The sequence below is a fragment of the Necator americanus genome, chromosome V, assembly GCF_031761385.1.
Source record: "Necator americanus strain Aroian chromosome V, whole genome shotgun sequence".
Classification (NCBI taxonomy): domain Eukaryota; kingdom Metazoa; phylum Nematoda; class Chromadorea; order Rhabditida; family Ancylostomatidae; genus Necator; species Necator americanus.
In genome coordinates this window covers 18,129,573-18,150,676 of record NC_087375.1, presented here as the reverse complement: position 1 = coordinate 18,150,676, position 21,104 = coordinate 18,129,573, and the positions used below count along the sequence as shown (strand labels likewise).

The window sequence follows — 21,104 nt, the reverse complement described above, 5'->3', positions numbered from 1 at the left end:
CCCAGACCTCAGACCTCTTGTATTTCTCGCTTCGTTCTCCTTCATTGGTTGGTAAAAATTAAAAGTAGTGATACTTTCTGTAAGTATTTTGTACTTTTCTGTGGACCACGAAATTAATTTTTCTCTTCCTAACCACTTTTTTGTTCATTTTTGAACAAATTTAAGCATTGATGAAATATTTGATAGTATTCAAACTTAATTTTTCACATATACCAATATATATACATATACATATAGTATATATACATATACTAATTGTGCTGATTTCAATCTTTGCGCCGTCGCGCCGACTGTGCAGTCCACTCCCCAGTTCTATCTGGCGTTCCCTGCCGTTGGACTCGTCTCCTCGTCTCGCTGCTTTCTGATATTTCGCTTCACACATACTTCACTTCACATACATATACACCCGCGACAGACTAAGTCCGTTGTTTTATAACATGATATTCTTTTCTTGCTATAACATCTAAGCTTTCGTCGTCTTTTTCCCCAACGGTAAACATGAATTGCGAGATTGTGCTAAAGAACGTGAAAGTCACCATCATATCAAAGATAAGGATCCTACGTCAGATTACGTAAACAGCCAGCTTTTACTAAAGCGGACGTCTACACGCGTGCATATAATTTCTAAAGACATCATCTGGAAAGCATGTAATACGGAAGAGTACGTTTCGGTGATTCGCCATGCAGGCAAGCCATATCGTATCATTTTACTGTTTCTTGGCTTTGACGCACTATGACGCCCTGGGACCTGACTACCCTCCCCTCCCCTCTCTATCCCCTCTCTCTCTACTTTCTCTTACCGGCATCTCCTTGAGGAGTTGGATGCGCTTTACTACCTTCTCGTGCCAACATCCTTGACTGGCTTCGGGGGCGCACAATCCTACGTTGTGGAACTCGTTCCACTATATCTCTCTGTCTTTTTGCGCTGGGGCACTAATCCAGTGTCGTGAAACTTTACTCACTGCCTTCTGACAACAGCCTGGTCACTTGACGTCGTGAGACCCGTCCTACCTCGACCTCACTTTTTCGGGGCAAAAACCTGTCCAAGATCTCACTTTAAGCACCACTAAAAAAAGAAGAGGAGAAACGAAATTCTGTGGTACCTTCAGACCACGAAGTATTCTTTCCACAAAAAAAAATGAATGAAAAACTGGAACTGTGGGAACTTTGCAGTTCTTAAAAAAAACACTTGCGGAACAAAGTAGCAGACATAACACATGGAAAAAATTACTAAAGAAACAAAAGAATTCTTTGTGCTGGTGCTGAAAAAAAAAATATTTGAAGAAGGAAGGACTCAATCTAATGCAAGGATTAGACGTATAACAATCTTTCATATTCAACTCTTTTTTTTGTCGTGTTTAAGCTAACCTCTTGGACATCATAACATGTTTTCTCTGCGACGAAATTCCAAAGGGCGTAACACTTATTCTTAAATATGTTACATCGGTAAGAGTTGGGCAAAAAGTCGTCGTAAAAGAAGAAGAGCTAGAGAAGTATCTTACTCACTTACTTAGATGGCCCGTCTTTACTGGACTTGCGGGCCCCACTATCTCCCACTCGTTTCGTTACCTCGCCATTGTCATCCGAGATGTTTTCAAGTTCCGTCAGTGACGTTGACGAAGTTCTTGGGCCGTATCCAGCTGAGCTCTCAGCTGGTCTGTCCGTGTAGCGAACACGTCACCTCACTTCGCTGGCAGTCTCACTCGAGGGCGTTTAGCATCTCGTGGAATCCACTCCAGCGTTCTTTTAGTCCATCTATCGTCGTTTCTTCTCATAGTGTGACCGGCGTGTGGCGAGGTCTTCCACTGGTTTGGGATCCTTCCTTTCTGAAGCTAGGATGTCGTGTGCGCTGCTAAAATTACATGAAGTGGATGGCCACCAGCCCGAAGAAAGTCTGCTGATATAAAATCAGGTCCGGGGGCTGTGCCATGTTTTATGCTCGTGATAGCGACTCGTACTTCCAAAGGGAGAATCCGTGGTAGAGCTTCACCAGTGGGGAGGGTCCGGCTTGACACAGGAGTTGATGAACGGAAAAGGTTCGAGTAGGGCCTCTCCGTAATGATTTCCATCTCACGGCGAGAAGACATGCTAGTCCCGTCTAAAGCTCAGCAAGGCTGCTAGCGGAATATTAAATTCGCGGAGATCCCTGCAGCACTTCTTTAGACTCGTTCTTCTTTGTGCTGCTTCCAGAATCTTCTTCTGCTTGTATTTCAAAAGATCCTCGTGCAACGCCTTTCTGCAGCTAGTGTTTGCTACTAATCTGCTACTAAGCGGTCAATGTGCGATGCATTCGGATCAAGTCTCAAAGCCCTTTTTCTTTCCAACAATTCCTTGGTGGTCTTCGAAATTCGAACCAAGTCTGTCGTGCGCGGCTTAGAAGCACACTCAGCACTGGCTCACGGGCAACAGTGCGCTGAGACGATTGCCATTTTCATTCCGGTCTCTCAGTCCAAATCTTCCAATCCTGTATTCCTCTTCTGTGGCCTTTCCTAGTTTTGCCTTGAGGTCTCCGACAACGAATTTGTAGAAGGACTTCTCCGTTGCGTATTACTTCCTTCAGCTCCTCGTAGAACGCGTCCGATTCGGCTTTATCAGCTGCTGATGTTGGTGAGTAGCAGTTAATGATAATGATGAGTTTTTGGGGCGGAGGCGAAGAATGGCCAGACGAGGTGACAGGATGTCGTGAGAATCGACAAGATGGGTGCACAACAAAACCAACACCGCCTACATTTCGCGACGGAACTTTCTCTCCGCGAATGAGGAGTGTACCGTCATTCATCTGTCGTACGTCGCTCGTTCTGCACTTAGAATCCTGCAGAGCAATCACGTGAGATTTGATACGCTCTGCATTTCCGAGAAGAGCATGCAGTTCAGCGTCTGTGAATACTGTTTTCGCGTTGTAAGTACACAGTGTGAGGCAGTGTGTCTCCATGACGAGTCGTACGTGTGTCGCCTTGGTCCAGAATCAATGACATCCTGAGCAATCTGAGATTTGATCGCCTCTCACCGGTCGCTATGCCGTCTGACGTCTGAGACGGCATGGCCCAGTGTGCAGGGTACTAAGGCAGTGAATATTCCGCTTCCGATTCCGAGAAGTCGGAATGTCGGATGTGTCGAACTCCTTCTCAGCTTGGGAGACCCTTTCGGAGGACAAACTCCGCTGTGCATCACAGTTTGACGCCCAGAGTCACTTCCACGCCAATATGAGGCGGTAAACCGTTGTGGAGGAGAAAAGTATCATAAGTCACAATCTTGTCCTGGGTCAAGCGTGTAGTTGGGAAAAAACCCTCCTGATAACGATCCCCCCCTAGAAGACCCTTCAGAAAAGGACTCCCTCTTTTTCATTCTTTTCAGTACAGCCGTTCGTATAGCAATTAAAATTAATTTTAATGAAAAGAATGAAAGAAACAAATTGGACGCTTAACAAATAAATCAAGTAATATATTATAAGGGTCGAGTGTGGCGCATTCGGTTATAGGTCCGCTGTAGCGACACGGTCGATGGTTCGGCACCGCCCTTGTGCAAACCAAGCCATTCATCCTTTCGGAGTCGAAAAATTGGTACCAGACCTGTCCAGGAGGATAAAAACACTGATTCGATCATCGGCTGGCCCCTGTAAGTCATTGTACACAACAACACGCGTTCCAAAACCTCAACGATTACGAACTGCAGTAAAACGCGTTGACGCCTCCCAAGTGGATTGATACGTTAGTGACTTTATCTTTTTTTTTGATAATATAGTATAGCAAATATTAATAAATAGTGCTATAGTGGGTATTAGTATAAAGTGCCGCAAGTAAAATAAAAACGTATAATATAATATTGACCACTGATAGCTCAATGTAAGGATTAGAAGTCAGCATATATGCGCGCATTTAGAGAAAAGATGAGGAAGCTCTCAACGCGTATTCGACGACACAATTCTTCTTTTGGCAATGATTACAAATTTCGGGATGTCGGAATTACCGGACTTTTTCCATTTCTGCAAAACAGAAAAACACTAATACCGACGCAGATCACATTCTAAAATCACATTCTCACTATCTTCTACTTTCTACACATAATTTCACCCATTGTTAGTGATTACAACCGAGGAATAGTTCGATCCCCGCCGGAATCTTAATTTTCGCAGAACCGGAAAAGTTGTTGAGACGGACATTTCACGGGCAGTTTTTCTGAAACTGTTTCAAGAGCACTGCTCGTTGCATCTAAATGTCATTTAGAGGTCATTTTAGCGATGAGAACCAAACTGTGATTGGAAAATACTGCTGGACAGGTCGCATTTTTGTAGCTTGAAACAAATATGAATAGCGAAATGCAGAACAAACGGAGGAAAACAAGAGGTGGCTGCTTTCCGTAAAGGAAGATTTTTACAATAAAATAGTTAAAATATCTAATTCAGGGAACCTCTGGTTTTTTTCGAAAGCTAGTTTAGAAGAAGTTGGGAATAATGCTAAATTTCTCGACTTTTTCTTTCGAAAGCTAGTTGAGAAAAAGTTGAGGAATTTAGCATTTTTCCCAACTTTTTCTCAACTAGCTTTTGAGAGAACTAAAGCATCTGAAATGAAGTAAAAATGAATTGTGATGGAGAAAATCTTCTTCTACAACACACACCAAACCGAATTTGTCCTTATAAACGAGCGAGTTTGTGTGAAGTCATACAGATTTTGATGCGTTGCCGAAAATGTGATCACCGTTGATGATGCTGCCCAAGTCTCCGATCCGTACATCATGATGGGGCGAATTGCGGCTAGGTAGACTTGCAGCTTGACTTCGTTGGTGATAGGGGTCGATCACAGGCATTTCGTTAAGGATTTAAATGCAGAAGTGGCCTTTCCGCATCTTTGCTGAACACCTCTCTCGTAGCTGCCGTTGTTCTTCCGCGTACAACCCAGGTAACAGAACTCATCGACGAGTTCTATCGGTTGTCCGTCCACCCTGATTCCCGTTTGATGTCTCGAGGAGATCCACATTTGCTTACGTCTATAGACGTAGTCCATAGCCAGCTTCGATACAAGATTGACAACATGTTGAAGTTCCGTACTGCTTTCCGCGACAATTACAACATCGTCAGCGTACTCCAGAGTCAAGGGATGTCCTGATGGCACTAGAATGACATCAACCGGACACCGATCTACTGTTCTTCGCATAACGTCGTCGATGGCGAAATTGAACAGGAAGAGTCATGCCACTGCCCCTTGTCTTACTCCAGTTACGACCTCAAACGGTGTTGTTCATCCGGCTGGAGTTCGAACTGCAGCAGTTGTTCGTTGATTCATGTCATAAAGCAAGCGAACGAACTTTCCTGGTACTCCATCGGCTCGGAGCGCGTTGAGAAGACGGCCTCGATGAGGACAGTCGAAGGCGGCTTCAAAGGCCAGAAACTCTAACTGCATTGGTTTCGAATACCAGTGTCAGATTTCGATCACTCTCCTGACGATGAACCATGGATCGACCACAGACCATAGACGAAAGCCAGCTTGCTCGTCGCGCACTGCTTCTTCGCGACGTTTAATGAGTCGGTCCAGGATAATCCGCTCCAATACTTTGTACATAACACGCAGCAAAGAGAGTCCTCGATAATTCCTAGGGTCCGTGACGGATAACTTCTTGTGGAGGGGAATTATGATAGCGTGTCTCAACGAATCAGGTATCCTTTTGTCTATCCATATTGAACGGATGATCATTGTCATCTCACGAATCCCAGTCGGAGAAAGATGTCTCAGCATTTCTGTGCTTATCCCGTCGTCTCCACCAGATTTTCCATTTTTCATTTTTTGAATACAAACACCAACTTCCGACTACCATATGTCAGTACCGCATATATCAGCCTATGGACGTGCTCGGGTTCAGGAGCTGACGCTGCTTGGCGATTCAGCAAGGTCTTGAAGTGTTCCTTCCAAATTGGAAGGGTTGCTTCACCGACAGCTACTCCATTGGCTCTTATGAGGCTCTTATGATCTTATGAGATCTTTGATACTAGTAAACAAGAATTTTACTGCCGAACTATGCTTTCAAGTTTGGGAATAAAATAAATTAGGTAAAAAATGAAAGCGAGAAAATATGCGAAAAACTATAGTTCAACTCGTTCAATTTTCTTATGGTTTCTGGGATAGTTTCTCGCCTAAAATACTAATATTCACTCGTTGGTTATCTAAACAATACTTATAGTTCCAGCGATTCCGACTGAAATTTGATCCGGAAGAGTTAAAACAGCGGTTTTCTATTCTGGATGTAGCATCGTCAAACAGGCTATGGCTTTTGCCAATCCCCGAAAAAAAACCTATTAATCTTTCCCGACAATTGCATGTCTATCAAACATTGCTCTTATAACTTCTTACGTTAAAGCACAGATTACTAAACACACTAGCACTAAATACTGACACTCGATATACTCACTACTATAATAATATAATACTATACTATAATGAATACGATTTTATAAAATACTGACTTTCTATAGGGACTGCTTCAAACTCCATTTCATATCTGTTGTGCACTGATACAAAAAGAAATTAAATATCACGGGCCTAACGCTGTTGTTGCTACTTCATGTGGTTTTTGAATATTCTGTCCGCTTTGATTGCGTGTCTAGTAGCTTTCTCTCTATAGTTTATGACATCTCCACAGTTGCAGTTTCCAGCGGTAGCAACCATACCATCACTTTGACTAAGAAAATGAAGTTACCGAAGTGAAATACCGCTCTACATAATAGTCACCTGTTTCATCAACATCGAAGTCTACAGGACCAATCATTTTTAGTTGGTACTCAAGAATAAACGGTCAATGACAGAGAACTACTTGGATCGCCCTATACAAACACATGACACCTACAAGGCAAGCTTTTTCTTTCTTTTGAAAATCCTTTTTTTGGGAATATTTCATTCTAACACTAATTATCTTAATTTCAAATTCATAAGTGACCTGGTGCTATAGTCGGGCCAAAACGACGTGAACCGCAGACAATTGCGTAAGCGGTTGCACTAGAAGCACTGCGGTGGAGACAGCGGTTGAAATCGAGGTGGGACGATGGCGAATTGCGGAGGTAGGTGGCAAAGGTCCTTACACGATCCCAACCGCTACGCAACACAACGCCGCTTCGAGTGCAACCGCTTTCGCAAGTGTCCGTGATTCATGTCGTTTTGACCCATTTATATAAAGGTTCTAGTCTATTTCACTGATGGATTGCGTAGCTTGAGCACGTCAATGCTAATTGATAAGTATCGACGCTCGGTCGATAACAAGTATATTTTGATGAGTATGCTGGGAGACTGACCCTAGGGTAAGCAAAGCATAAGCTGTGCAAGGAGGATCCATTTTTCTGATAGGTTAGTGCAGTGCTATTATGAGAAAAATCAGATTAAAAATTGTTGGGTTTCTAAGTGCAGTACGACCCGTGTATAAAGTTATCAATGGTTGCGAATGTTCCACTCTTTTTACCACAGTCGATTTGCTGACTTGACTTTGACTCCATCTTCAAAGTTAGCTGCTTCCTTCGTTATCTTCGATAAGACTCGGAAGAAGCTATAAGAACAGCATTTCCTAATCTTTAAAACTTGTATCTAAATCTAAAATGAGAGGTTGTGGCAGGATACATTGCCCGGAAGAAAGATCGCCATCGTCAAGTGAACTTCAGAAGTGTGTAATGTATAGAAAGTTACCTCTAACGGCATAAGATAGCTCGACGAATAATAAGTATACATATATGGTCAGGGGCTCAAACTGAATCACAGTGTGAGAATCATAGAATGAAAGTGTGTGACAGGTTAAAGCGAAGTTAAAACAGCATATCAAACACGGTTAAGTCAAAAGAACCATCATCAGGCATTTGATCTGGCGAAGTAACAAGTAGCAGTGAAGAAGGTTTATGCATCCAGAAACGTCCGTTGTATTATCATTTCCGTTCACTAGACGAGTGTTGGCTTCATTGCTGCCTGCTCAGGCATCTCCGTTGAGTTCATATCAGTCATTTCATCTAATGGAATAGAGTAAAATTGAAATATGTGAATGAATTCTGCTCAAAAAACGAATGTTCAAATCTGGCCAATGAATATTTCTAAAGAGGAACAGCGTTTTTGGAGCTGTTTATTGTGATTTATTTATGAAAACATCCTCTTCTCGAAAAGGTAATACCGTTTCTATCAAATTTTTCAAGTTTTCAAATTCAATCTCCCTTTTGCATTATGAAAGACTCTATGCATAAAGCAGGTCAAGTCTCAGTAAGAGTGCTTTAGTTTTTGTCGACCATTTCTACAACTTTCTTACTTCTTTCTCTGATACACAAGACGTATACCTCCAAATAACAATGTGCACATATTTTTTTAAATACCGACTCGCAAAACAGAAATATAGGCGAGGAAGATGATGGAGGCGTTTTGGATTCTTAAAAGAAACCCTTCAATGAATAATAAGAATGAATGCTTGTCGATAACGAATGAGTTCATGCCAATTACACACCGTAATACTCATTCGCTGGTACACTGAGTGACGTGCTACCACTACCTTGAACGATTACCAAAACACTGACCCAGGGTAGTGTGGCAGTTGACGGTATAAACGTAGCATTGCTCCAATCATTCCAGTCATCCTCTATTTAAAGATATCACCCCACGAATCTGAGGTGGTACGGCTTTCAGGTGGAGTATTCGTATAAGGGATCGTAGGTTAAGGAGAGGGGGCAATTCCGTCCATTTCTTGCTAGCTGGCGTAAAACACGGCCCGGAAGATGAGGCGTGTGCACACGGCTGGCGAGCTCCAATCGAGCTCATTGTAGAAAATAGCGCGCAGGAGTGTCCGAAGGCGTATCTTCCTAGCCGTTTTTTACGGCAATTAGGAAGAAGTGGACAGAATCACCTCCCTCTCCTTAATCTACGACCCCGTATACCAATACTCCACCTAGAGTCCGTACCACCTCAAATTCGTGGGGTGATGCCTTAAAGCCTCTGGAGGTGGCAAAAACGTCGAAATGTCAGGCAAGTAAAAAGTTCCATCTGAAAACCTCGTAGGCACTTTATTGCAAAACATAGACAGAATATGCCGAGGTTTCAAGATAAAAGAGCGTTCGAACTAATGCGCAAATATTTCCTCTCTTTTTCAAAATGTTCATCAATTAAACCTTGCGAAAGTTTCGATGTATGTTGTTGCGGTATCTTCGTAAAAAAAAGCGACGCGGAAGACTCCGACGACCATTTTAGTTGCAACGCGCCATCCTTGTGCACTCGCCACATATGCACCGCAACTAAACTCGTGATTCATGTCGTTTTGACCCGACAACCAGCTACAACAACAACAACAACCTAATTCGACAACGATCGCAGCGACACAGACATAGTTGGGAGTTATGGACAAGTTTCCCAAGAGATTTCTGTCATTGCTAAGAAATACGTTCTTAAATGCTTAGGAAAATCTATCTGAAACAGCACTGATGAAGAAAATTTTCTCTTCCGAATCTTCAATAGCGTTCCCACCTTCTATTTGCATCTTACCTGGAATTGTTGCTCATATCAGTCCCATCAATTACAGGTGCTTAATTTTCCTACATTTTCGACGTTTCTCTTTCTGATGAACGGAAGATATCGCTGTCCGCTGCGCACATTTAGAAACAGCGCGGTATTAGAATTGATCCAGGTAGCCGGTCTTGTTGCCGTCGGGCTCGCGAAAAGTTCAGGTAGAACATATAGCTGCTCCATCAACTAAATTCGACTTAATTCGAAGATAGCTGAGCAGTGAAGAATGCTGCGATGGCTGTATAGTCGAGAGCGAAGCAGGTGGTCAGTCGAGCTAGTCAACTAGCTAGTTTTGTGTAACTGGACATGGTTAGCTTTCTTCTGGGACAGATTTCGGCATTTTACCATGATTCTGACTACAAAATCATGCATAATTACACAAAGTAAACGAGACGGAAACACACTCACCACACATACAACTCATACATTGGAGTCACTGTGTAATTCGTTAGTATATGTGCTCAATTACCGCCCCCTATATCGTATCGTTACTCAACTGGGTGCTGGCTGGGCGCAACAAACTGAAAGGAGTGATTACTACGGGACTACGTTGCAAGTTTATATACGAGTGTACAATACGATCCAGGTCATGTGAACAGAAAATGAGTTCAACAAGTAATTTGTACTCCAGAAGTGAGTTCAACGAGAAAATTTTTGCTAAACGCAAAAACTGGTAGTGGAGTTTCTTTCTGGTAACCGGGAACTGTTCTCTTCATATTACTTCTGTTATTTTATCTTGAATGCTGTTTATTCCAATATCTTCAAGACACGCTATTATTTTCGCGCTCATCTAAGTCAAAGTAGATAATTTTAAGTTGATGCGCGTAATTTACTAATCAGTTAATATATCAACGGAATCGTTTCGGGTTTTTTTCTATGGATAAGAGCGGCTGTTGGACAAATCTATCGTTTCAATAAATGGAACGTCTTTACTAGTCATCTTCGCAAATTAGGTATTTTCGTCAGCGTTTGATAAAAAAAAATAAAGCAGGAATGGCCGCTGCTTCATAATAATTACGTATCTCTTAAAGTTTAGAGTTGTGCTAACTCAATGACCTCAACCACATCATAGCACATTTGAAATAAACTCTTTTCAGGTTTGCTCCCACGGACCCGTCGAAATCTACTATATTCCGAACAAAGAAGCCCATCCTGAAAATAAATTCGCTTTTCAGGTCAGTCCTATTCTTAGCAGTTTTTAGCAGTGTTTGTCCAACCAAATATTCAGCACGCATCGAGCAGGAATTTCTATACGGCCGAGATTTCTGTTATTTTGTTGAATTGTCTTGATCAGTCAGTGCGTCAGACATTTCTTTTTTCTATAATGACCGTTGTTATCATCTACAAATTAATTCTTCCTTCCACTCACTATTCATTTTTACGTCACAGTGAATGATGTTATTCTAAGAAAAGGCAAAAAAGTCGTAGAATGTGCCGCTGCAGGCTGCTGCACGTTCTTTAATAATCTTAAAGACTGAAACCTAAATAATGGCCATTCTAAAAAAAGAACTTCTGAACGCTCCCAACTAGAACTATTGTTGAACTTTCTCAAATTTTTGATATAAAATGGCTGCTCAAGTATCATGTAGCGCATCGCATCAGCGCGGATAGCAGCGCTAATTTGGAGCTAGTAGGTAAGTTTTGGACCATTTCGCGAAACTCGGTGAATATTTTGTTACAGGTTCAAAGCTGCTGGGAACCTCTAATGTGTTCGACAGCAACCTGTTATACGAGAGTGATTTGCCAGTCTGACGTGCCGGTTTTTATACCAACAACGGCCAATGTTTGGGTAGAGGTGAGGCTGGAGAACTGTTTCTGTAACTATTAGGTTGTTCGGATATGAACGAGACTTTCGACTCAAATTTTAAAACATCACAAAATTTCCTATAACAAGTCTTTATTCCAAACAATATTCTCCACAACCATCAACAACGCTTCGCCATCGATCATGCAGGTTGTGGATGCCGTCCTCAAAGAATTTGGTTGGCTGTGAGTCGAAGTATGATGCGACCCAAAATCGGACTTCGTCAATATTGTTGAAATTTTTCTCCGACAAGCCGTGATGCATCGATTGAAATAGATAGTAGTCCGAAGGAGCCAAGTCCGGACTATACGGCGGATGTGGCAAAACTTTCCAGCCCAACTCTTCGATTTTTTTTTTCGATTTACGGACAGCTTTATTTTCATCACCCATTTGCCGCACCGATTTGTCTTCCCGATTGTATGTAAATGCTCGTCAATTGTCGAATTCGAACATGCGAACTCTAGGGCAAGTTTTCTTGTAGTTTGTGTCGGATCAGACTCGATCGCCTTCTTCAGTAATTCATCGTCTACCACTTGAGGACGACGTAGGTGTTCTTCGTCTTCTAGGCTCTCATTTCCATTTTCAAAGCGTTGAAACCATTTGTAGCATTGACTTCGCGAAATCACATCTTCAATAAAATAAAAATAAATAAATAAATAAAATTTATTTTTATGAAATAAAAAATATTACAGAAATCAAAAATAAACAAAAAAGAAAGTAAAATATACAGGAAAACGCCAGGAACAAAATGGAACCAAAACTGTCCAGATTGCTGTTCGAAATTCGTGAAGTTTCGAAAGTCTCGTTTATATCCGAACAATCTAATAAATTTAAAAACATAGCCTTAAATTATACAAACTCACATTATTATTAGTTCGATTTTTGTTTGAAAATTGTATTAATGACTAAATAATAGATTAAAAGTAAAATGAAGCAACCAACAATTTTGTTTTGTTTTATTGCAGGGGAAAAATGTTAATCTTTACATACCACTGTCTAGCCGAGTTATTCTGGAACAAGACGAGAACGAAAGCAAAGTGCGAACTAAACCGTGAGTTCTTAGTTATAGCGAAAAGGTTCCACGATCTTATCATTTTGTTGCTATTAAAGGCAGCATACCGTAGAATTGCGTCTCATCGAATCCCCATAGGAGGGATCTATCTACACGCAGCGCTTAGGAGCACGAGAGTATGTGCCGCGTCTGGCAGCGAGCGAGAGGCAGTGCTAGCAACCACATTTTTTATCTGCTCGCTGCAGATGAACTGCATATGCCTACCCGTTTCTCTGGATAACTAAGGGGAAGTGAGCGTGATTGCACTCATAATCGCAAACCTCTAAACCTATGTATTAGTGAAGAGATCTCAACATTCAATTTCGCCGTATGATACTCTTAAATATGCAGTTCACAAACAATAGCAGCGAAGAAAGAACTTAGCAGAAAGCTCTTAATAGAAAATTCATTTTAACAAAATCACAGATTTTAGTACATGGAGAGGGTATATGTACAGATACAGCGGCCGCCGAAACGCCATTGTTGTGTTGACCCATATTCTCGGCCGAGCTGGGACGTGCCCTGTTTCTTTTAAAATCATCACCCCATGAAACTGGACTGGTACGGATTTCTGGAGTATTCGTATACGGGATCGTAGATTATTGAGAGAAGGATGATTCCGTCCATTTCTTTCTAACTGCCGTAAAAAACTGCCCAAAAGATGCGGCGATGCACAAGGCTGGCGCGCTCCAATCGAACTCCTTGTGGAAAATAGTGCGCCGGAACGCTCGAAGCCGTATCTTCCGGGCCGTTTCCTACGGCAATTAGGAAGAAATGGACGGGATCATTCTTTTCTCAATAATCTACGATTCCGCATATGAATACCACCGGAAATCCGTACCACTCCAGATTCATAGAGTGATGCCTTTAAGCTGCCGATCATTGAAACAACTGATCCATAGGTGACCGGCAACAAGCACCATAGAGCCTTCTTCTTTCCCAAAATTGTTTCTAATCCTTTCTTTTTTCAACGTCTATGATTTGTGGATCTCCTTCACCAGTGGGATCACAACTGGTGAGACTCGAAACTAGCTCTCGTGTCCCGCGGATAGGGGCTAACCGCGGAAGAAAAGCCCTTATATCACCACGCCAGTCCGACAAAAGTCTGCAATCAAGCGACTGGGAAGTGCAAGGTAGGCGGTTTGAAGTCGTCCCCAAAAAATAATCTCCATCTGTCCGCCGTTGCCCCACAAAACCCGTGGAATTAAAGGTCTCCAAACTGGATATATAAATACATCTGCATTGGAAGGAAAATTGCCATTGGACTAGCCGAGACGAGATGATGCCACAAACTGAACGATGTATATGACACTGATGGAGAAGTGTTCCTAGGAAAATGTGACGATAGAAGAGTTGGTAAAGTCGGTCTCGTCGGCTCAAGCATGGACACGAACATCAGCTCTTAAGAATAACTTACGACCCGAATCGGACATCTGGAGATGAGGGAATTGGTTCAACGCCGCACTTACTGCCATCGTCACTTATGCTTCAACATCTAAGTTACGAAGCTAGCTTATCGAAGTTTATTATGTGAAGCGAGGAGAGAGACTTTGCGAGTTTATAATGGCTAAAAAAACTGCTCATAGAAATTCGCAGTTTTGAAAGTCCTCTTCTCCACACTGGACGTGAGAATCTATCAGTGGAGGGTACCATAACGAAATAGAACACATTATCGTCAGCGAGAGATTTTGTCGCGGGAGTTCCGTAAAGGATCAAGCCATCCCTCCTTTGATAAATATTTTCTTTCTTATGGAAGGGAGACAAAGCTACAAAATTCAGAAACCAAAATTCCAAGACCATCATGTGGGACCGCTTTGCTTCATTAGCCAGCTTTCAGATAGGACACAGATATGGACACCAATAGCAAGGAATATGAACGGCTCGCAGAATATCTTCAGAACTGTGCGAGGAAAGTGAAAGTTTTAAGAATATCAAGAGGCAGTCTCTGCTGAACCTTAACAAGACAATGTTCGCGTGAAACAGATGGGTTTCTGGTGCCCCATTCACGCTCAACAGAGCGAGTATATCCAAGTGCACCAGTCATTTATGTATAGATCGAGAAATTAACATGACGAGCAGTCTGACTTCCAGGCTAGATGGGAGGAAACGAGCTGCTAGCGGAGTATACAGGAGCGTCGATGATGTGGTGAAGAAGAAGGAGAACATCTCAAGCATAGTGCCCATTCATTCAGCATCGCTCTCCATCATTGTTTTTCACGCTTCGGAAGCTTGGGTGTTTTGCAGGCAGAAGGAAAATACGGTCAGCGTCATAGAACGTTCAATTTAAGGGGTAGTGCCACGAGTATCAAAGTTACGCTAGTTGACGCAACGCAAAGGTAGAGGGAGTTTGGAGTTTAGTCTAACGTCAATAATCCAAGACCAAGGTTACAGCGAATACACCAAAGAAGAAAAGTTAGATGGCCAGCACACGTATTGCACTTCAAGCAATCGTTGAACCAGAGCTGTGAGAGTTGTCAAACGCGGTGTCAAACACACTGCAAAAAGGCAGTCGTGGTCAGGTTTCTTTACAAAGTACTTTAAAGGATGTTGCGATGCTCTTCTCGCGGGAATTTGTTAGCGATTAGGACAAATGGAAGTGCTACTGACGCCTACTCGGAAAATTGAACAACAAGAGCAAAGGTGATACAGCTGCACGATTATAATTCCTTCGCAGTTGCGGTCGTAGCAGGATAGTTTTTCGTTGATATCAGCGCCATCCTCCTAGCGATCGGAGAGCACAAGGGGGAACGTTGCAAGTTCTCTCCTTCGCAGAGGACATGACGCGACACAACACTTCTAGTGGCAACTGTCATTTCGCTGCCGAACTGTAGTCGGCTCAAAATGACCGAAGGTTAGGTGCATTGCGTACGCGACTGCACTGAAAACGGCCCCCTCGACCAAGCCTAGGGTTCAGCTAATTTTGACCGGACATTCACATTGTGCACCGAACTGGTCCAAGCAGGTAAGTGGTTAGACTAATTCCGTACTCTTTCGTTAGCTCTCGAAATAAATCTCCCGTCAGCAGAAAAATAAGAAGAAACAGTTGGATTTCTCTATGGAACTGCATCTGTTTTTGAAGTTCTTCAGACGATCACCTGATATACCCGAAGAAGGAATTGTTGTCATATATGCGGCAGATATGCGTAAATTCAATGAATGGGTCCAGGTACCGACAATTTTTATGAATGCCAAGATTGCTTTGAAGGAAAACTTGCAAGACAGCTCCACTACTCCATTTTTTCCTCTCCATTTTTCTTCATTATAATATGAAACTCTAAGGAGAATTCTTTACTACGACGAATAAACAGTTAAAATTTTAGACAGTGCTTCTGGCAACCTTTTCAGTAGATGTTGCAGGTTGTGGTTACCGACAATATGACGGTCTACTGCCAAGGTGGAAACTCTGTGTATTTTTCAAAAACATCTTCGGCTACGGTTTTTCAAGTGTTAAAAAATGTCGTTTAAGCTGTAATAAAGCATTTATGTAAAGGGCAAACTACGATGAACCGCAAGCGGATAAATTCTATTCAATTGCAAAAAAATGCTCTTTAAGACTGCATATCTCACCACCGTACGAATTGACTTCGCTTTCAAAATTGAGAATGCTGACAACAGCAACTCTTCGATATATAAATGTTTAAAAAATGTCGTTCAAGCTCTTTATTTTACCCGCATTTTGAGCTACGACGTGAACAGGTATTAGTGCTGGAGAGGCAGGTCACTGTGCGGTGAGCGAAACCTGCGGAACCCATGAGTTTTAAGCAAGTTCACTAAATGCTACTAAATGCTTGACTCTGTTCGGTTTCCGCAGAAAATTGTGGGTGCCTAGATGGTTCTCTGTGTGATTATCAGAGGAGAAATTGATTACGTTCTCTGCATAACTTTTATGCGTTTAATTTGACTATATGGGTTCCTCACAGATTTTCTGCACTGGAAGAGTCCCAATAATGAAGTTAATCTAAAGTGGATCTTTGAGTTTTTTTCTCGGTTTTTTTTTTTTTTTTTTTTTTTTTTTTTTTTTTTTTTTTTTTTTTTTTTTTTTTTTTTGGGTTGGTGAAGTAAAAAAAAAATTTTGTTGGGGGGGGGGGGGGGGGGTTTTTTTTTTTTTTTAATTTATTTTTTTTTTTTTTTTTTTAAGAAGGGGGGGGGTTTTTTTTTTTTTTTTTTTTTTTTTTTTTTTTTTTCCACCCCCCCCCCACAGTATTATTGAGAACTTTTTTTTTTTTTTTTTTTTTTTTTTTTTTTTTTGGGGGGGAAAAAAATTTTTTGTTTTTTTTTTTTTATTACAACAATGAAACTAAGACTAAACCGACTTAGATCAAGTATGTGCCAATTGTTCGACTAATCTTTCCATTTTGATAGCAATTTCATGATTCCGCAATTGAAGAGGTCCTCGTTCTTGATCACCTTGATCACCTTGACTCCCGTTGGTCTTCGAACCGGTCGAGCGGGCGCCAGTAATTCTTCCATTTGTCCCGGTCGCGTGCCAGAGTAGCCCAGTGGTTCCTCCTTTCGCGTGGGACACGAAGAGCATCGTAATTTTCTTTGAAGGACTTCGTGAAGAAATCTGACCATCGGGTCGGCGGTCTTCCTGTATTGCGCTTAATATCGCGGGGAATCCAGTCGCTCACGGCTCTGGTCCAACGGTTGTCGTTAAAGCGCATCACGTGTCCGGCCCACCTTATTTTACTTTCCTTGGCAAACGCGGCGGCGTCTCTGATCTTCGATCGCTGACGTAGGAGAGAACTTCGAATCCCGTCTCTCACTTGCTTGAAACGGGATACTCCTAGCATCACTCTCTCAATTGCGCGTTCAATGACGCTCACCGCGTTTTCTTCCTGCTTGCGAAGTGCCCAGGTTTCTGAGGCATAGGTCAAAGCAGGAAGTACGGTGGTGTTGAAGAGGTGAGCACGGAGCCGGGTGTTCTTGGTCTTCTTCACTACGTCCTCGATGCTCTTGTACGCTCCCCAAGCCGCTCTTCTCCTCCTGCCCAGCTCGGGGGCCAGGTCGTTCATCATGTTCAATTCCCGACCCAGATAGACGTAGCTGGTGCATTCGGATATGTTCGTTCCGTTGAGCGTGAATGGGGCATCCGAGATCCATCCGTTCCGCATGAACATCGTCTTTTGAAGATTCAGCTCAAGACCGATGCATCCACATGTTTCGGCGAATTCGGTCAGCATTCGTTCCGCTTGGCTGATGCTAGGTGTTATCAGTACGATGTCATCAGCAAAGCGCAAATGGTGTAGCTGCCGACCATCGATCTTCACTCCCATGTCGTCCCATTCCAACTTTCGCATTGCGTTCTCGAGGGTGGCTGTGAATATTTTGGGTGAGATTGTATCACCCTGCCGAACCCCCTCTTCACGTCAATGATGATATTCTTGTAGAATGGCGAGATTCCGGTCGTGAAGTTACTGTACAACTCTCGAAGCACCTTTATGTACTGAGTGGGAACGCCTTGGTTGTCCAAGGCTTCCACGACCGCTTCCGTCTCAATTGAGTCAAAGGCCTTCTTCAAGTCGATGAAAGTGAGACAGAGCGGCATCTTGTACTCTCGTGATACCTCGATGAGTCTCGAAACAGTGTGAATATGGTCGATCGTGCTGAATCCTTTTCGAAACCCTGCTTGCTCGCATGGTTGTCCTTCATCCAAGACCTTTTCAATCCTATTAAGGATCACTCTTGTGAAGAGCTTGTAGATGACGGACAGTAAGCAGATTGGGCGATAGTTGCCGATGTCATGTGGATCTCCCTTTTTATACAGCAACACGGTCTTGCTGGTCTTCCACTGTTTAGGGACCTTGCATTCCGACAGGTAACGTGTGAAGATCCTCGCCAGGGTGTTGATGAGTACTGGCGGAAGGTTCTTCAGGTGTTCTGGTTTTATTCTGTCGGGACCGGCTGCTGTACGATTTCTCACCGACATGATAGCATGTCGTATTTCGGACGGGAGAACCGCTGGAATGACATGTCCATCTTCCCTCAGATGGTGAGGAGGCAAGTGGGCACGGCTGTCGAAGAGATCAGAGTAGAAGTCGTAGATGATTTTCTCCATTCCCCTTCTCGATGCAATGGTTGTTCCCTTCGGGTTCCGGAGAGCTGTCATCCTTGTCTTGCGACTGGCGAAGTCTCGGCGGGCATAGCGGATGCTTTTTCCCGCCTCTGCTGCTTCAGCCAGCACTTCTGCTCTTCTCTCTTTAAGGTCTTTCTTTATCGCCTCTCTGCAAAGCCTTGCGAGCTCGGACGTGAGCTCTTGGTTCCCTGCGGCTCGTGCTGCTCCACGCTGGCGTATCAGCTCAAGAGTTTCAAGAGACAGGCGTCTCTTGGTTGTTTTAATACTCTCAGCCTTCTTCGCGCAGTCATGAAGGTGTTTGACAAGCCGGTCGTATTCCTCGTCGATGTTGTCCATTGCGGAATCTTCCCAAAAGCCGGCTAACGTAGCGAAGAGATCCCAGTTGATGGTAGTTCTGGGATTTCTCTTGCTGAACTTGGCGGCTTTCTCTGCTCTCCGCGTGAAAGAAAATCTTCCTCGGAGGAGGCGGTGGTCCGATCCCGTATAGAACTTTGGTACAACAGCGACATCCGTCAGGCAGAACCTTTTATTGACGATGATGTGGTCTATCTCATTACGGTACCCTCCACCGGGTGACTCCCACGTCCAGCGTAGAGAGGAGGGCTTCTGGAATTGCGAGTTCCCATGGATGGTCTTAGTCGTCATGATGAACTCGGAAAGCCTCTCCCCTGGTCATTCCATTGTAGGCCGTGGGTCCCGATGTGAAGTTCCTCCGGCGTTCTTCTTGGGCCAACTTTGGCGTTGAAGTCGCCAATTATGACCTTGTGAAAGGCATGATCTTCTCGGTAGAACTTCTCCAGGTCCATATAGAAAGCTTCGACTTCTTCTTCTTCGTAGCTTGATGTTGGAGCGTAAGCGACGAAGATAGTCAAAGCCGGTGTGGGACCACATCTTCTCATCCGCAGACGTCCGATTCGGGTCGTGAGTTGTTCGAAAGAGTCGATGTTCTGTGCCATACTCGTGTTGACGAGGACGCCAACTCCACCAACACCTCTACTGTCGCATGTTCCTAAGAACAGTTCTTCTCCAGTTTCAAATACAGCGTTGAGAGAGTGACGTCGTCTCGTCTCGGTCAGTCCGATGACGTCGTACTTGATCTTCTTGGCTTGCACCATCAGATCTTCGATGGCCGCTTCCGATGCAAGCGTGCGTGCGTTATAAGTACAGATCGTCATCCTAGTCCTTTTCCGTTTCGGTAGCCTACATGACTCCTGCAACCCCGTCCTACCTGGCGCTACCGTACCAGGCTTTCTACCGGAGTCAGGAGACTCTTTTCTATTACTGTTTTTTGCATGAAATTTAAAACCCACGGGCAGGTTGCAAGCCTCTAGTCCCATGGGTTTTTTGGGAGAACTTCCGTTCTCCCAGAGTGGACATGTGGAGCTTATTTGTTGGAGGCGACTCCAAACCGCCTCCCTTGCACCTCCCAGTCAATTGATTGCAGGCTTTTGGCCGGACCGACGTGCGGGATACAATGATTTTACGAGTCAGTCCTGGCACAGCAGAAGCAGGGAGTCCATCCCCTGAATCCACCTGCGTCTCTGGGCAAGCACAAGGTCGCTTTTGGTCCGCGGTTAGCCCCCTATCCGCCACCTGGGGACGCGCCACGTCGCCCCCCCCCTAATGGGGTGTTTTCTTTTTTTTGGGGGGGGTGGGGGGGTTCTTTTTTTTTGGGAAAAAAATTATTTATTTTTTTTTTTTGCCGTTCCTTTGGGGGGTTTTTTTTTTTTTTAAAAAAAATTTTTTTTATTTTTAAAAGGGGGGGTTTTGTTTTGTGGTGTGTTGTGTTTTTAGGGGGGGGGGGGTAAAAGTTCTTGGGGGTTCCAACGCGTTGTTGAAGATGTGCAGCCTGGCTCTTGATTATTTTCATAGGAAACAACACCATTCCTATTGGCCAATTCTGAGCGCTTCTGGTTGATCCCCAACTTCAGTCTTGTCAGATTTTGACAGTGTTTGGCCCGATGGGAGGAGCTCGTAGTGGATGAGTACCCTCAAATCCCACCAAACACAGCAAAACCTTCTTGCTCGTTAATCAGGGCTTCGCGATGATTTTGACCCGCTCACCGCGAATGGAACACGGTCTTCTGCGGTTTTTCACTCGTATACGACTCATTTTTCATCACCACTGACTATCTCCTTTAAAAATGTTTCTATTTCGTTAATTTTCAGCAAAAAAATTGCAGCCATCAACTTGGTCAAAAAGGTCCTTTTGCGTCAGTTCGTGTGGCACCCCTAGGGAGAACTTCTTCTTAAGACCAGCCTTATGCAATGGTTGTAAACGGAAACTACAGCTTTGGTGTTGCATTCGACGATGTATTAGGTCCATAAACAGCAATAATTTCTCTGGCCACTTGCTCAGCCTTTTCACCTTGGCCGCAGTGATACTGAGGAGTGTATCGAATCATTTCTTTTGTTTACCTCCATTTTTGAACGCTACGCTACAAACAAGTTTCCACCAAACACAGTACTAACAAAGAAGTCTTTTTCAAAAGCCAACGTCACTTTGAAATCGCCCTATAGTATGTCCCGATGTGATTGATGTTTACGTCGTCTAATATGGCTCACTAAAGACCTCCAACGAAAACGCTCAGAACTTTCCACTTCACCTAATACTACACGTCACGGAGCCGCAATATATGTCTCGTCTGCTAGAAGGAGAAGGACTAT

General features: G+C 43.5%; 5 protein-coding genes across 7 annotated transcripts; 1 reads left to right on the top strand and 4 right to left on the bottom strand.

The window, feature by feature from the left end:
- Positions 1–2,431: 2,431 nt before the first annotated feature.
- RB195_014302 (uncharacterized protein) lies at positions 2,432–2,932 on the bottom strand (the record flags this gene model as incomplete). Its single annotated transcript, XM_064204508.1, has 1 exon — positions 2,432–2,932. One exon carries the CDS (start codon positions 2,930–2,932, stop codon positions 2,432–2,434), a length of 501 nt encoding a protein of 166 aa, XP_064060389.1.
- A 1,861-nt stretch (positions 2,933–4,793) lies between these two features.
- On the bottom strand, positions 4,794–5,150 carry RB195_014301 (uncharacterized protein; the record flags this gene model as incomplete). The annotated part of the gene is made up of 1 exon (XM_064204507.1): positions 4,794–5,150. One exon carries the CDS (start codon positions 5,148–5,150, stop codon positions 4,794–4,796), a length of 357 nt encoding a protein of 118 aa, XP_064060388.1.
- Positions 5,151–5,414: 264 nt separating this feature from the next.
- On the bottom strand, positions 5,415–5,774 carry RB195_014300 (uncharacterized protein; the record flags this gene model as incomplete). Its single annotated transcript, XM_064204506.1, has 1 exon — positions 5,415–5,774. One exon carries the CDS (start codon positions 5,772–5,774, stop codon positions 5,415–5,417), a length of 360 nt encoding a protein of 119 aa, XP_064060387.1.
- Positions 5,775–6,786: 1,012 nt separating this feature from the next.
- RB195_014299 (uncharacterized protein) lies at positions 6,787–15,826 on the top strand (the record flags this gene model as incomplete). Of its 2 annotated transcripts, XM_064204505.1 has the most annotated exons (7): positions 6,787–6,837; positions 10,604–10,681; positions 10,735–10,803; positions 11,188–11,301; positions 12,276–12,361; positions 15,449–15,527; positions 15,719–15,826. In XM_064204505.1, 7 exons carry the CDS (start codon positions 6,787–6,789, stop codon positions 15,824–15,826), a joined length of 585 nt encoding a protein of 194 aa, XP_064060386.1. The 2 variants fall into 2 exon arrangements, with proteins under 2 accessions (XP_064060386.1, XP_064060385.1); XM_064204504.1 differs by lacking the exon at positions 10,735–10,803.
- A 947-nt stretch (positions 15,827–16,773) lies between these two features.
- RB195_014298 (uncharacterized protein) lies at positions 16,774–19,612 on the bottom strand (the record flags this gene model as incomplete). Of its 2 annotated transcripts, none has more annotated exons than XM_064204503.1 (3): positions 16,774–17,723; positions 17,780–19,043; positions 19,172–19,612. In XM_064204503.1, the coding sequence occupies 3 exons, from the start codon at positions 19,610–19,612 to the stop codon at positions 16,774–16,776; spliced, it is 2,655 nt and encodes an 884-aa protein (XP_064060383.1). The 2 variants fall into 2 exon arrangements, with proteins under 2 accessions (XP_064060383.1, XP_064060384.1); XM_064204502.1 differs by having other exon boundaries at positions 16,774–17,709; positions 17,799–19,043.
- Positions 19,613–21,104: the final 1,492 nt, after the last annotated feature.